This window comes from Bufo gargarizans, chromosome 1 (genome assembly GCF_014858855.1).
Source record: "Bufo gargarizans isolate SCDJY-AF-19 chromosome 1, ASM1485885v1, whole genome shotgun sequence".
Classification (NCBI taxonomy): domain Eukaryota; kingdom Metazoa; phylum Chordata; class Amphibia; order Anura; family Bufonidae; genus Bufo; species Bufo gargarizans.
In genome coordinates this window covers 619,639,495-619,655,190 of record NC_058080.1, presented here as the reverse complement: position 1 = coordinate 619,655,190, position 15,696 = coordinate 619,639,495, and the positions used below count along the sequence as shown (strand labels likewise).

Here is a 15,696-nt window from a genome sequence, read left to right as displayed (position 1 = left end):
TCCTCCCTAACTTCTTGCAACATACCTCATTCCTACGGTGCTATTCGGTATATGCCAGCTCGCCGGCTTTCTGTTCATTTTTACAAAGTTTGCTTGAGGATTAAGCTGTGAATTCCTTAAACAGCCTTTAGTTCAGGTCAATGACAGCAGAAATATTTCAAAGATGTATTATTCAGGTGTGGGCAGGATGCACAGTTAGGTCAGAGAGGGGGGAGGTTGTGCATTACGAGAAATTAATGTTGCTGTATTACAAGATTCAAAATTCTCATTTGAGAAGCAGCTGGAGAATATTCTGTTTGTTCACCTTCGCTAATCCCTTTGGTCAAATTTCAGCAACCTAGAGGGTGTTCTTTCTATGCTATCAATAAAGAAAGAAACACATGCTTAGTGCTCCAGGCTGATATCCAAGCCATGAAAAAATGGATTTTGGATCCAAAAAACTCTGTCCTGTCACCAAGAAAGAAAAATAACATGGTGGAAAAAGATCACACCTTTATTTATCAAGTGATTAAATCCTCAAGTAGGAACACTTTACTTGAAGAGCACTGCCACTTAAAATAAAAAGTAGTTCTTAAAGATGAAAAACTGCAGCTCTAAGAAATCCAGGTGATAAAGTTATTGTCAACACAAGAGTGCCCTCACAGGTGGCGGAAAACTCTGCCAGAAAATCCGCAACATCAAGACTTCTCCCATGTTACCCTATGGGGCTGAAAATTGTCTATTTGTGCGTTGCGTTCCACTGCGGAATGTAAATAATGTTGTCTGCGGATTTCCTTTCAATTCAATGGGAAATTGATTCTGCAGTGGAAAACGCTGAAAAATCTGCAAGGAAAAATCAGCAACAAAATCCGTACAGATTTTGTTGTGGATTTTTCGGGTGTGTTTTCCACTGCAGAATTAATTCTCCATTGAAATGAAGAGATTATCATACAAAAAATCTGCAATAATATCCACACCATAATTCACACCAAAAGACCTTTTTGCCACATGTGAGGGCACCCTCTCAGAAAGCCATCAGAATTCCCTATTCCTAGAGAAATAAAAAGTCTGCAAGCAACTATATACTGTATATATGTAGCTTATTATGTGATGGGGTGATCTATTTTATTAATTGACTGATGTACGTCGATTTGCTTTTAATACCATTCAGTTCTAATTTTAGTGCAGTGATTTTCTGTATATCTGTTTTTATACACTGCATATTATAAATAATTGTACAATTTATTTAGATTTATACATGCTACATGATTTTAGATCCTACTTTTATACCTTCTCTTCTGTTCATTATCCCTTGAGTCCTCAAAATAAGACATGCAGCAAACAATAATGTTACTCATGTCCCTCTGACATCACTAGTACTGACATCACCGCTGACAGTTTACTATACTTACATCTTTTCCAAGAACTCGCAGTTCAAACTGTGTCTCCTTGAAATGAATTTTTGTAATTCTAGGCCTACAAGAAAGGAAAAACAAGCACCATTCATCCATAATTACTTGTGCTTTTGACTACATGATCCACAAGATAAAGTTTGCAATTTTAATTATCTTTCTGGCAGGCTCTTACAGAGATATTTTGTGTACACAGGTTGTTGGATCAGGGCTGCAGAGTCATGCCAGAAGCAGATTACATAACCTTGTGCCGATATCTGCATTCCACTCACCATGTAAATGTTCATGACAAGAGGCAAGAACAAAAACCAAGATAAAATCAACATTGGCAGAATGTACAAAAGAAATGCTGTTCTGCGCCATGTACACAAATGCTAACCACTTCATGCTCAAACCTTGCCGAATAATGTGCTTGTAAAGCTAGCGCTACCCGCAAACACTGTTCCCATACTTTCCACAGTAAGAGTTACTTAAAGCGGTTGTCCCACGAAAAATATTCTAACTGGATCTGAAATTTTTGGAATTGCATGTGATTAAAAATTTAGTATAGCCACTGAGTTATTCAATTAAATGTATTTGTATAGAGCCACCTACTGTTTTCTCTTTTTCTTATTTCTTTGTCCTGCTCACTGAGATGGTCGCACATGCTCAGTTTTATCCTTTAACTGCCTTGTGAGCTGTGATAGGGAGAGCATGGACACCCCCCCTTAGCGCTCAGCTTGATATAAAGCTAGCAGAGCAATGAATGGGGAGATCTTTGATTAAATTTTTTTACATTAGTCATAGGTTAACCCCTTTAAAAATAACGATAACCAAACAACTGACTAAAAATGTTTATTTCATCACTGAAATATGGGATTTTTTTGTATTGTGACTTTTTCCCACGATACAGTAAAATAAAAATACTATATTCACGAAGACATGTGACTATAACATCATCATTATGAAATGGAAAAAAGAGGAGCATCTTAATGTCTATATGTAGCCAAAACCAATATATTTATAAAGGGTTTCTGTCAGCAGGAAAATGGGTGTTAACCTGGCTGACATTAGTGATGTACTAATGTCAGCTGAACATAACTATATTAGTGCCATCTCACGGCGTGCCACCATTATTAAGAAAAAGAATAACGTTTATAATATGCAAATGAGCCTCTAGGTGCGGGGGAGTGTTGATCCTGCTCCTAGAGGCTCCGTTCTTCCACCTCTGGCCACGCCCTGCTACACTAGATTGACAGGGCCAGGCACCGTTGGTCTCCACTTGCCGGCCCTATCTCCTGTGGAAATCTCGCTCCGGTGCCGTCCTGTTCAGTATTCGGAACAGGTGCAGTAAGTGAAGGACGCTCACCGGCTTCTGGCCTCATTCACTGCGCCGAATACTGAACGGCACGGCGCAGGGGCAAGATTTCCACAGGAGACAGGGACGGCAAGCAGAGACCAACGCTGCCTGGCCCTGTCAATCTAGTGTAGCAGGGCGTGGCCAGAGGTGGGAGAACGGAGCCTCTAGGAGCAGGAGCAACGCCTCCCCCACTGCACCTAGAGGCTCATTTGCATATTATAAAAGTAACTTTTTTCTCAATAACAGCGGCACGCAGTGAGGTGGCACTAATTTTATGTTCAGCTGACATTAGTACATCACTAATGTCAGCCAGGTTAACACCCATTTTCCTGCTGACAGAAACCCTTTAAAGTGTTTTACCCCAAGCTCCTAATATTGATGACCTTTCCTTAGGGTAGGTCAATATCCTATTTGGCTCATCCAAAGAGTTCCTCCATTGATTGCCGCCTGGAACTGATGATTGAATAGGGTGTTGCATGTCAGATAACCACTGATGGGAACTTGACGTCTTATCCTGGGGAAAGGTCATCAATATTAGTAGAGTAGTCAGTTCATGAGCTAATAGTGAGTGGTTACCAAGAACCAGCATCATTGCAGCCCGGACCTCGGAATGAGCCACTGCTGCCTGTAAAGAGTCATGGTTACACATGCCCACCTGCTGATGACTGGCAGTTCTCAATGAGGTAGAAAACTAAGAAGAAGTCAATCACCCGCAGGTGGACAGGGAGAGCATTTCCTGATTCAGCCATTTTTCTTCTTTTTTTTACTCCCTGCCTTTCCGAAGCTGTAACTTTTTATTGCTTTTCTGTTCACATATGGAGAATTGTTTTTTAGTGTGTGAAAAGTTGCACTTTTTAATGGCCCCATTTATTATTCCATACAGTGTAGTGAAAGATTGGAAAAAAAATCAAAATGTAACAGAATTGGAAACCAAATGCAATTCTGCTATAGTTTTATGGGTTTCATTAAAACCGATATGTAAACTTAATTCCGTGGGTCAGCGTGATCACAGCAATACCACATTTTTATAGTTTTTATTGGGTTTTAAAAAATATATATATTTTCTTTGGATCGCCATATTCAGACCTTAACTTTTTCAAATTTCTGGAGCTATGTGAAGGCTCATTTTTTTGTGGGGCGATCCGTAGTTTTTAATTATATCATTATGAGGTGTGTATTACTTTTTAATCACTTTTTTTATTTGAGGGAGGTGAAATGACCAAAAAACTGCAAATCAGCCATTTTTGTTGGCTGCCCCCCACTCCCCGCCCCCTATTCAGAAAGTGCAAGGGCTGCATAAAAATGCCACTTGTCACTATATTTTGTTGCAATTGCATTTAAGAAGTCACACAGTGTTTGCGACTTTCTTTTTCACCACACACCTGGCGCAGGGAGATAAATCTCTCCAAAAGGTTTCTTAGGCTAGTGAAGTATGGTGAAGTATTTTAGTACCGTAGATTTCAGGTTCTTTAACAAAAACTTACCAGAAATATTTTCCCACTTGCTTCTTGTTCTTGTATGCAACCAGTCCTACTGGGGTGAGACCTAAAAAGTATTCAGAGTTGTTTTCCCCCTATAAAAATAGAGGCACAAAAGTATTGATGAATTGAGCTATTTGGCTCTTCAGAACTTATTTGAGTGTTTCATAGCATTATATTCTCAGGTTAAACATTTTCAATGTATAATGGTCGCCGCAGAACTAATTAAAGGGTTTTTCGGGTTCACTGTCTTTCTAATTTACATAATCCATCACCTATCATCATAGCTGTAAGGTTCCCCTGATGGTTTCCTGGCCGGTTTCCCATCTTACGGTCCCCTTGCAGGTCCCTGCCGCTGCACTCGTTATTGTTTACATTGCCGCATTCTCCCAAGTCTACAGAGTAATGTCTCGCTCCCATCCCCTCCCTCTGATCACTGCACTGCCTCCTGACAGTCCTCTCCTTCTGTGTATGGGACATGGGAGGTGTGGACTATGCTGCTTTTCATAGTACCCGGTACATCACCAGCACAATATAGAAAGATCCTTGCGCTGAGCGACTGCAGCGTGACAAGGGGGAAAATCAGAGGAAGCAAATGCTGCACTCATATGTAGGCTGCAAATACAAAGCAGCATAGAAGCAAGATTCGGCAAAAACCCGGAAAAACCTCTTTAAAATGGGCTGTCCATCCATTTAAATTAATGATGCCAAATCATACTAACCTTAGGCTGAATTCACACTTTAGTTATTTCCATCAGTTATTGTGAGCCAAAACCAGTAGTGAAGTCTACACAGAGATCAGGTATAATAATTTGATCTGACCCTGTTTTGTGCTTTTGACTCGCAATTGGTTTTGGCTCACAATGGCTGATGGAAATAACTGAAGTTTAAACTCAGCCTTACTGATACCCCATTGTCCCTGTTCAAGCGCTCTCCAGTTCCATGATGATCCCTTCTTACAAGTGCTTCTCGGCACACAGGAAATGACAGCTCAGCCAATCGGTGACTGATGCAAGTACCGCTGCAGCGCCAGAGACTGACTGAGCAGCCATTTCCTGCATGTCAAGAAGGACCAGAAAGCTAGATGATTAAGAAGCTTGTAGCATCTGAAACACGTAAGCGGTTTCACTGATCACTGCATGCTATTGTTCCTATGGCTTTTAACAAATGTCTTTCCTTTTCTGTTGGACCTGAGTCAATAGGGAACTGGAGGTTGAGGGAACAGGACTGGTGGGGATTGGTAAGGTATTTAACATCATGCAGACTCAAAAATGAAATGGAGATAATTGCTCTAATAATATAATGTAAAGTGAGGAACCACTGTACTTTAAAATATGTTGGCAGCTCCAGTCACAAACCCGTCACACTCTATATTTCAGGTTGAGTTCACAATTGGTGGTGGTAGTGGCATTTTACCTTTACTGATGGTATGTGCGGCACAGTGTTTGTTATATTTTTTCCTTATCAGGTTTCATAGTGAGACTATGGAGCTCTCCTGGACCTACTAGAGAGGGGTCGTTGATCTAGGGATCAAAGACAAACTTTGTAGGATAACAGACTGAACCCATGAACGAATGTACGCCTTTTTTTCAGCTTTACAGACTATAAGGGACATTGATCAAGATAGGAGTTTCAAACACCAGTCTTGATTTCGCCGGCGCACCCGGAGGATGCACCAAATTTATGCACAGGTGTAAGCCTCTCATAGAATTGTCGCCTTCGCCAGTTGGCCGTGTGACAGACTAAAATCTATGGCAGCCTCCTAGCTGTTGTAGATTTGTCTTAATTCACCCCAGAAAAGTGACGTGAATTAAGATAAGTGTACCGGCCCTGTTGGCCCATCAACGACATACCCCTTTTCTCGCCAGTTTAAAAAAAGTGAGATACATCAGGATCATCCAAAATGGAGTGCAACAGATTACTCATATTGGTTGTGGCCATGAAACCAGTGCAAACAAACATCTCCTTATGACACTAAAGGAGACACCAAATCACATATGTAGCACAATGAACAGTTATGTAATGTATAGCAACCTTATTTATCAAAAAGGTCTAAAAGAAAAACTGGCCTTGCTATCTATAGCAACCAATTACAATGCAGCTTTCATATTGTAGTTTAGAAATAAAAGCTAAGCTCTGATTGCTATGGGCAACAAAGCCACTTTTTTCCTGTTAGCCATTTTCTATAAATGTGGCCCAATGTCCTAATACATACAATGGACGTTCATTACATTTGTCGAAAACGTTATTATATTTTTGCCCGATTACACAATTTCCGCCACTTTATTATAATAAATAAAATAATAAATGCATTTGGTTCTTATATTTCACAATGTACAATGCATAAGTGAACTAAATGTGCATAAAACATGCTATAATTCACACCCTGCTCAACAAACTATATTCATATTTCAAATACATAAAAGCAGTAAGACTGCAAATAAAGCAAATTCCCTCAGATCGAGGTAATGGACCAGAAATATTTACATGGTTAAAACCTTTACGTCTGTAATTGAATATGGAAAATACATTTATTCTGCCTCTTTTCTTACAGTCAGCAAGGAGACATTAGAGCCAATTACCAGTTCATATAGAGGAGTCTGCATGCTGGGAAGACATCAGTACAGTAGTCAATAAAGCCAATCTAGCGAGGAAGGTACTAATTTCTACCTTTCTATGATATAAACATTCTTGTTCTTTGTTGTTGTTTTTTTTTATGTGAGCAAACATTGGAAGAAACATCAGGGCGGGACAAGTGGGCAAAGTAGGCACCTGCCGAAGGGTGCCCTGTACAGCTGGAAATTCAGTGCAGATGCCAAGGGTGCGATGAATATTTTCTGTGCACTAAAGAGAATTGCTCTTTGGTTACAGAGCAATGTCTATCACAACCTGTAACTGGCGATAGATGCTTGCTTCAACCAATCAGGTGCTTTCCGCTAGTGCGGTGAAGGTGTCCACTCTGCAGAGGAGGAGAAAATTGGTTGTTGTGGAGGACAGAGCGCGAGAGCGACACAAGTTCAAACACTACACTATACTAGTGTACTACAACATCTGGCTGAACAGGGTAATATTTTAATGCTGCATAAACCACCCAAGTCCTGAAAAGCTCTACCAGTTGAGGCAAGTGGTGGTAGCGTGACCATGGCTGTGTTCACAGCGTGTTTTTATCCCAATATATGCACTGGGGGGGAAAAAAGGATACAAAAAGCATAGTATATTCTATGCATGTATATGTTAAATGGGTACTTATATTTTTTTTTTCTTCACAGTGAAACCCTATGATGACAGGTGCCATTGTATGGCATCCACGGGAGGCATCTGGTGGACAAATATATGTCATGTGTATACATTAAATGTGGGTAAAAAAAATTCTGGTGTGAACACAGCCCTGGTTATGCATTTTCCCAACATCTCATCTAATGTACCTCCAAAAGGTCCATTTCAAGTTTTACTCATGGTGGTATATTCAAAATTATATGGACATTCATAATTCATGTGGCCATCGTGCCCCAGGGACATGAGGGTAAAGGACAGAGTGAACTATTTTATAAGGTGTCAGCACTGTTCTTAAATCATAAATTATTCAGGAAAAACTATACTTTTGTGTTGATTTCCTTCATATGGGTTTGAAAAGCTCTCTTTTGATTCAAAGAAACCACATTCACGGCACTGCTTCACTGCGTTACTAATCTGAAACCGAATGCCATAGAGACCATTGGCGTTCAAGTGCAAATTAGTAACACGGTGCATCTACTGCTGTTGTACTAGGAAAGCATTTCTAAATCCTCACAAAGGAAAACTTCACAGATGTACAATGTATTCAGGAAGTCTTCAGACCCTCTCATTTTTCTCACATTTTCTTATGTTGCAACCTTGTTCGAAAAAAAAAAAAATCTAAATTTCCCCCATCAATCTGCATTCTATACTCCACAATAAGATGGAATTTTTGAAATAAATTTTTGCTAATCTATATACAATGAAAAGCTACAATTTCGCATAAGTATTCAATAGGTGTTAAGAACCTTTGCCATAACACTTGAAATTTAGCTCTAACGCCTCCAATTTCTCTTGATCATCTCTGAGATGTTTCTACACCTTGCCTGGAATCCACCTATGGTAAATTCTGTTGATTGGACATGGTTTGGAAAGACACATCCCTGTCTATATAAGGTCTCACAGCTGTCAATGCATTTCAGAGCAAAAACCAAGCCATGAAGAGCAAAGAACTACCTGTAGACTTCAGAGACAGGATTGTGTGTCGGCACAGATCTAGAGAAGAGTATAAAACATTTCTGCTGCACTGAAAGTTCCAAAGAGCACAGTGATTTCCATAATTCTTAAATGGATTAAGTTTGGAACAAACAGGTCTCTTCAGAGAGCTGCCTGCCCCACCAAACTAAGTGATCAGGGGAGAAGGGCCTTGGTAAAAAGAGATGACCAACAAACTAATGGTCACCCTGGATGAGCTCCAAAGACTGTGTGCAGATTCTAGAAACATCCAGAAGGTGAACCATCACTGCAGCATTCAACCAATCTGGACTTCATGGCATAGTGGCTGGAAAGAGGCCTCTCCTCAGCAAAACACACATGAAAGCCCTTCCTGGAGTTTGCAAAAAAAGCACTTAAAGGACTCAGACTATGAGAAACAAGATTCTCTGGTCTAATGAAACCAAGACTGAACTATTTGGCTTCAACTCAAAGCATCATGTCTGGAGGAACCAGACACTGCAACAGTGAAGCATGGTAGTGGCAGCATCATGCTGTGGGGATGTTTTTCAGTGGCTGAGTGACAGGGACACTGGTCATGGTTGAGGGAAAGCTGAAAGGAGCAAAGTACAGATATAGTCTTAATGAAAACCTAATCAAGAGTGAACTGAACCTCAAAATGGGCCGAATGTTCACCTTCTAACAAGACAATGACTCTAAGCACATAGTCAAGACAACACAGGAATGGCTTGAGGACAACTCTGTGAATGTCCTTAGGTGGCCCAGCCGGAACTGTAACTTGAACCTAATCGAAAATCTCTGGATAGACTTGAAAATGGCTGTCCACCAATGGACCTCATCCTTAAGAGGATCTGCAGACAAAAATGGCAGAAAATCCCCAATTTTAGGTGTGCAAACCTTGGGGCATCATATCAAAGAAGACTGGAGGCTGTAATCGATGCAAAAGGTGCTTCAAATAAGTCCTGAGTAAAAGATTTGAATACTTAAGTCAAAGCAACATTCTGTTTTTAGTTTCTCATTATGGTGCATTGAGTGCAGAATGAAGAGGAAAAACTTAACATCATAACAAAATGTGGAAAAAGTTAAAATGTCTGAAGACTTTCCAAATGTATTGTAGCTAATGTGACTGGTTTAACCCTTTCGATGCCAGGGGTGTTTAAACATCTTGCACTTCTGTTAGCCACAATTTTCGTAGGCTTGACAAGTTGAAATAAATCCTAAATTATGAAATTAAAAAAACATACTAACCCCCCATATCCATGTATTTTCTGAAGGCAACATGCCATTCAGCACTTTGTACAGACACCATTATGCAATTTTGCATCAAAGTGTAGAAAGTTATATGCACCATGTAACAGCGGCTGCTGTGCTCCGCTGTTCCCCTGCTTACCACTGCGTTCCCGGGCGCCGTGCTCAGCTGTGATCTGTGGCCAGTGCTTCTCATTCACCGCCACAGTCCTGGGCTCTGTCTGTGTAGTTGCTGTTGTTCTGGGATCCACTCCACAGTTTCCAGTTTCCTGGCCACTGCATGCTTTCTGGGCTTTATGGGTTAGGTCATGTGACCTAGCTGACCAATCCTAGCCCTCCTGCACATATATATCCCTGCCTGCTTGCCTTTACTCTCCTATTGCTGATCCAGATTGCCTGACCTGTACCCGTACCCGTACCTGACTACGCCTCTGCCTCATCCTTCGGTCCTGCACTGTTGCTCCTGGTAACAAATCCACCTGCCTGACTACGCCTGTACTTCTGGTACCTTTTCCTGGTACCTCCTGCCTGGACCAGCTGCCTTGTGTGCCTATCCTCCTCAAGAGGTAGCGAAATAAAATATGTGCAGAATTCATACATACAACATACATGCACATACATATCTTCACAAAGTCTCCTGAACTGGAAAGAACAAAATTTGGGTTTTAAAAATGAACAACCTATAAAATACAGGGATTAGACTCCTTAAAAAGCAAGTGCACTCCCAAAACCTATTTACTTCCTGAAAGCAGTCTTGATGGACTGTTGACAATCATGTCCACCTTCATGTAACTTTGTGACAAACACGAATTATAAAAAAATAAATAAAAAAAATCATCAAAACAAACATTTGCACGCAAATTCACATTCGAACAAAAATTTACACATGAAAACAACATAAATGTAATACATTAAAGGTGTGAAAATACCATACATACCACAGGCATATATGTCAACAAGAGCATGTGCTCTTGAATACACTGAAACAGAGGTCATGCGTTATTTAGAAGTGATCCACAAATGCAGTTTTCTGAGAGCACAAAACTTTATAACCTAATAATTAATACGCACAACCAACTTTATGCACCTTTGCAGCTAACAGTAGTTGTATCAATCAATGGATGAAAAGTCAAATTTGCGACTAGAGTGAGTACCCTAGTGGAGTCCTTATGCTAAATACAATATGGTCTTCAAAAGAACTGCAAGATGTGAGGAGTTCACACATACCACACATGTATACACTCAATGCTGAATGTGTTAAAGAAATGCAAAGTTTGCGTGCAAGTATTGGGAATTACGTAGTATATACATTTCTATAACCACTATACATACTCTAATCCTAACAATGATAAATCCCTGAACCTCATATAATGAATTAACGAAGGCTGCTTTCAGACGGGAGTAATATGGGGGCTTTATTACTCATCAGAAAAGGAGTTTGAGCGCCATTAATTCTGGTCGTGATGAACCGTCGGAGGTACGGGTGTTGCATTCAAAATATGAGCAGAAAAAAAAGCCCCTGTATTACACTTAGTTAATACTTTTTTTTTAAATTGAAAACAGTTATTCATGGCAACTGTCAATGAGTGAAAATGTATTTTCCCATCTGTTAGAAATATATTAGATATTTCTCTCTATTGATAGAAATCTATTGATTGTTATCGCTATTACTGCAGAATGTAACTGGTATTGCTGAAGAAGCAATCTGCATATTTTATCGGGTATGGACACGAGAGACATTTACACAGGCCAAGGAGCGGCCAATTGTCAGGAAGGAAGTGTTCCTTCCTGACAGTCGACTGCTTGTTAAGTAGAGGTGAATCGCTGCATGTAACACGTCCACAGTATGAGCATGAGCTATCGCTATTGCTCATTCCCATACAAAATTATTGCTCCTGGGCAGCAGAGGCTGTTTAGACAGCACGATCTGCTGCCCAGGAGCAATGATTGAGGTGTCTGCATCTACGATCACTTGACCAGATGAACGAGTGTTTCGCTCGTTCATCGGGTGATCTGTGGCACCTTTAGATTATTCGTACGATTGTCAGTTCCCAATAATCGGCCCGATATTCAGGCCGTGTAAATCTAGCTTAAATTGTAAACCCTATTGATAAATGTATGTTTGTGTTGTGTTTGGTGCAAGCTACTTAGCGCTGTGATCCGGATGTCGGTAAACATCTGGAAATGGCCGAATTAGGCATGGCTGATTCAATCAGTAAGTGCTTTACATAAAAATAAATAAAAAAAGACCCCCATATGTGATGGAGAACAAGTATGCTTTGATTGATGGGGGATTGATAACATGCACAGAAATCCATATTACCCTATCCCTTGGAACATGTACAATTACATAAGGAGATGGAAGGTTTTCCGTGTGTTCCCTCCTCCTGCAGTCTGTCAGCCGCCTAATGCCCCCTACTCCTGGCTGGCCGACATCTCAGGTACCCGAAGGTGAGAAGGGCTGCTTTATCAGCGCATATCTTGGCAGCGTCGCAGCTACAGACATGAGTATGGTATTGTTTCAAAGATGGCAGTCTCAACTTTAAAACAAGAAAAAGATCGGTATATACAGCCTTTAGAAATCGGGTTGGGAGCCAGAGCTGCATGTATATGTAAGACCTGAATGGGACCTATTTCTAAGCACTATAACTTCCAATGTATCAGGGCTAGCGCTGTGATCCTGGTCTTGTTTTAAAACTTAGATTGTAAGCTTTAAAATAAGCTCTAGCTGCTACACAGCCTGAAAACCAGACATCAACAGCAAGGACATATGACATACATTCATGGTTTCTGAATGCCAACCTGCAAGCAAGTACTTCCTTGTCTGGGAACCGATTAAAGAGTGAATTCAAATGTCTTCATTTGCCTCAAAAGTCTCTATATATACCCAGCTACAACGTACCCTAAAGGGTTTCTACCGCTTTGATTTCACATAATTAGGTGTCAGACACTAGCGATCCACTAGTGTCTGCTCTGCCAAACAATCCTGCTATAATAGCTTTTGGGGCACCCGTTTACCTAAAAAAAGAACTTCTATTAATATGCTAATGACCCTCTAGGTGCTATGGGGGCGTCATTAGCACCTAGAGGATCGGTCTACCGTCACAAGATGCCGCCGCCCAGCGCGTCCCTCCAGCCCGCCCATCTCCTCCGGAATGCGATCAAACGGACACTTCACGCGCATGCGCCGTGCGCGGCTGTATTCGGCGCATGCGCAGTGAATGTCCGACCGCTTCCCTGCTCAGACATCTCCACTGCGCCTGCGCCGATGACGTCACAGTGCTCCATCTGCGCAGGCGCAGTGGAGATGTCTGAGCAGGGAAGCGGTCGGACATTCACTGCGCATGCGCCGAATACAGCCGCGCATGGCGCATGAAGTGTCCGTTTGATCGCATTCCGGAGGAGATGGGCGGGCTGGAGGGACGCGCTGGGCGGCGGCATCTTGTGATGGTAGACCGATCCTCTAGGTGCTAATGACGCCCCCATAGCACCTAGAGGGTCATTAGCATATTAATATAAGTTCTTTTTTTAGGTAAACGGCTGCCCAAAAGCTATTATAGCAGGATTGTTTGGCAGAGCAGACACTAGCGGATCGCTAGTGTCTGACACCTAATTATGTGAAATCAAAGTGGTAGAAACCCTTTAATGGTAGGCTATGGATAAAAAAATATTAAACAGATTTCTGCTTCTTTTATCCCTTTAAGAGCTGGAGGATTTCATATTGAGAAATATTATACAAGTCCTGACCTACAGTAAAGAATGAAGCTCATCTGAATGTAAATAGTAGGTCATGCTTTAAGATATTAAAACTGTAAATCATTTTCCTTTTATTCTGTCAAGGATCATAATGTCAACCTGTAAAGTACAGTTTACGCTCTATGGCACTGATCTTTCTGCCTCTAGATCTTTTCCACTGGACCAGTGGACACCTCTCTCGTGCCCGTTTTATAAAACAACTCTAGAGAACCTTTTCTTACACCCCTACAATGTGCCAGTCATTATTCGTGGAAATGTATGAAAAATTGACAACTGTTACCTTTCCCATAATTAACTAATGGGGGTGTTCTAAACACTGGTGCAGATTTACTAATGAAAATACGACAAGTACTTGCATTGTATTTTTTGTTTTAGAAATTTTTTAACTCATTTATGCCTTGTGCAATAGAAGGCGTGGCTTAGAAGAAGATACCCTGACTTCAAAGCCAATTTAGACTACACAGTCACTAAGATGCAACATATTAATTATCCAGCATCAGCATTGTGATAAATCTGATGCAGTTTAAGACTATCTAGCCTAAGTTTACACTGTCTTACTTTAAGGGTCCATTCAGACATCTGCAACTTTTTTGCAATCTGCAAAACACGGACGCCAGCAATGTGCGTTCCGCACATAGCCGGCACTATTATAGAAATGCCTTTTCTTGTCTGCAGCTTCGGACAAGAATAGGACATGTTATATTTTTTTGCAGGGCCAAGGAACGGAAGTGCGGGTGCAGACAGCACACTGTCCGCATGTTTTGCGGCCCTATTGAAAATGAATGGGTCTGCACCCGTTCCACAAAATTGAGGAACAGATGCGGACCCGATTTGCGGACGTGTGAATGGACCCTTAGACAGTGTCTATAAATCTGGCCAGTCTGTGCAAACTATATAGAAACCTGTCAGCACTATAGGCGGATTCTAATTAGTATAGCTATAAAGCTGTAGCCTACTCTCCCTGTATATATTGGAGGCCATTTGGCACCAGGTAAGGTGGAATACAGAGTGGGCTCAGCATGCTAGTGGAACCTGCATTCCTTGAACTAAAAGGAGGCCGGCACCAAAGAGGTATTAAATAGTGTGGGTTCGGCATGCGTGAGGAGCCTGCATCCGCAGAATATAATGGAGGCCATTGTGGCACCATAAGAGGCATAATATAGTGTGGGCTCGGCATGCATGTGGAGCCTGCATTCCCTGAATGTAATGGAGGCCAGTATGGTAAAAGTTAGTGTGGTATTTAGTGTTAGGTTCCCGTCTCACTGAGATCGCCTTGACGTTTGGCAGACGGGCCCAAATAATTTTGTACAAAATGATTTGCCAAGCATCTCAAATTTATTATCGTAGCATTTGCACCAGAATACTTTCTATTATTTTGGCATTATTGTACTTTACTGGGTTTGCAGAGTGCTGTTGCATTGTATATTTTTTGCCCATATAGAAACAAGGGGATTGTGGAGCAGTGCAGGCAAAAGCCTCCAAATGGTCGAGTGTGGGCCCCAAAGGCTGGACTAAACCCTCTTATAGCAAAAATAGAGTAGCACTCCATATTGTATTCAGAATAAATCCAATGGTATAATCACCCCGTGAGCAGCATTCCTGTGCACTCTGTCCAAACACTGCAGACATAACCTACTGATTAGAAATCTGGTCATCTCTTCATACATTTCCAGGAGTAAATAACAGAGGAATCACACAATACGAGTGCTAAGAAAAGGTTGTTACTTCATGACGAATACTGGTATTTACTAAATGACATATGTCAGGAGAGCTACAGTTACTCACTAAAAGTATCTGCATTTGCATACGGCTCACAATTATTAATAATTGTATAGTTTGTGGCAATCCAGACTATTACCACACGTTGCGGCTGAAACACAGCCGCTCTGCTTTCCTTAATCCTCAGGTTTTTTTTATAAATGAGGCTAAAATTGGCATGAAACTTTGCACAAATATAGATGTAACTTTTTAACCTGTGCAAGTTCAGGTGCAATCGGAGTAATACAAGTGGGCCATTGTAGTTTTACATGCCAAAAACTGTGTATCCTAGGAAACATGCAAGCATTTATAACTACTACATTTTGTATCTCTTTTATACAAGGTGAAGACATAATTATTGCCATAATTACTATTCAGAGCTTCTGCTAAAAAGCAAACATGACGCAACCTGAAACCGCTACCAATTATTTCTTCCTCATGTATAAAACAATACAAAGTTTCACACTAGTGCTTAGTATCCAAAAGGCTGTTCTGGCAG

The 15,696-nt window shown here is 41.0% G+C and overlaps 1 protein-coding gene across 2 annotated transcripts in view; it reads right to left on the bottom strand.

Annotated features, from left to right (window-relative positions):
* EPB41L4A (erythrocyte membrane protein band 4.1 like 4A) overlaps window positions 1-15,696 on the bottom strand; it is a 251,276-nt gene that overhangs the window by 75,036 nt on the left and 160,544 nt on the right. For both annotated transcript variants that reach the window (XM_044275942.1, XM_044275943.1), the window contains 2 exons: window positions 4,215-4,303; window positions 1,392-1,455 (listed from right to left, as the gene is read on the bottom strand). In XM_044275942.1, coding sequence (XP_044131877.1) covers window positions 1,392-1,455; window positions 4,215-4,303 — 153 coding nt within the window. The remainder of the gene's footprint in view (window positions 1-1,391; window positions 1,456-4,214; window positions 4,304-15,696) is intronic.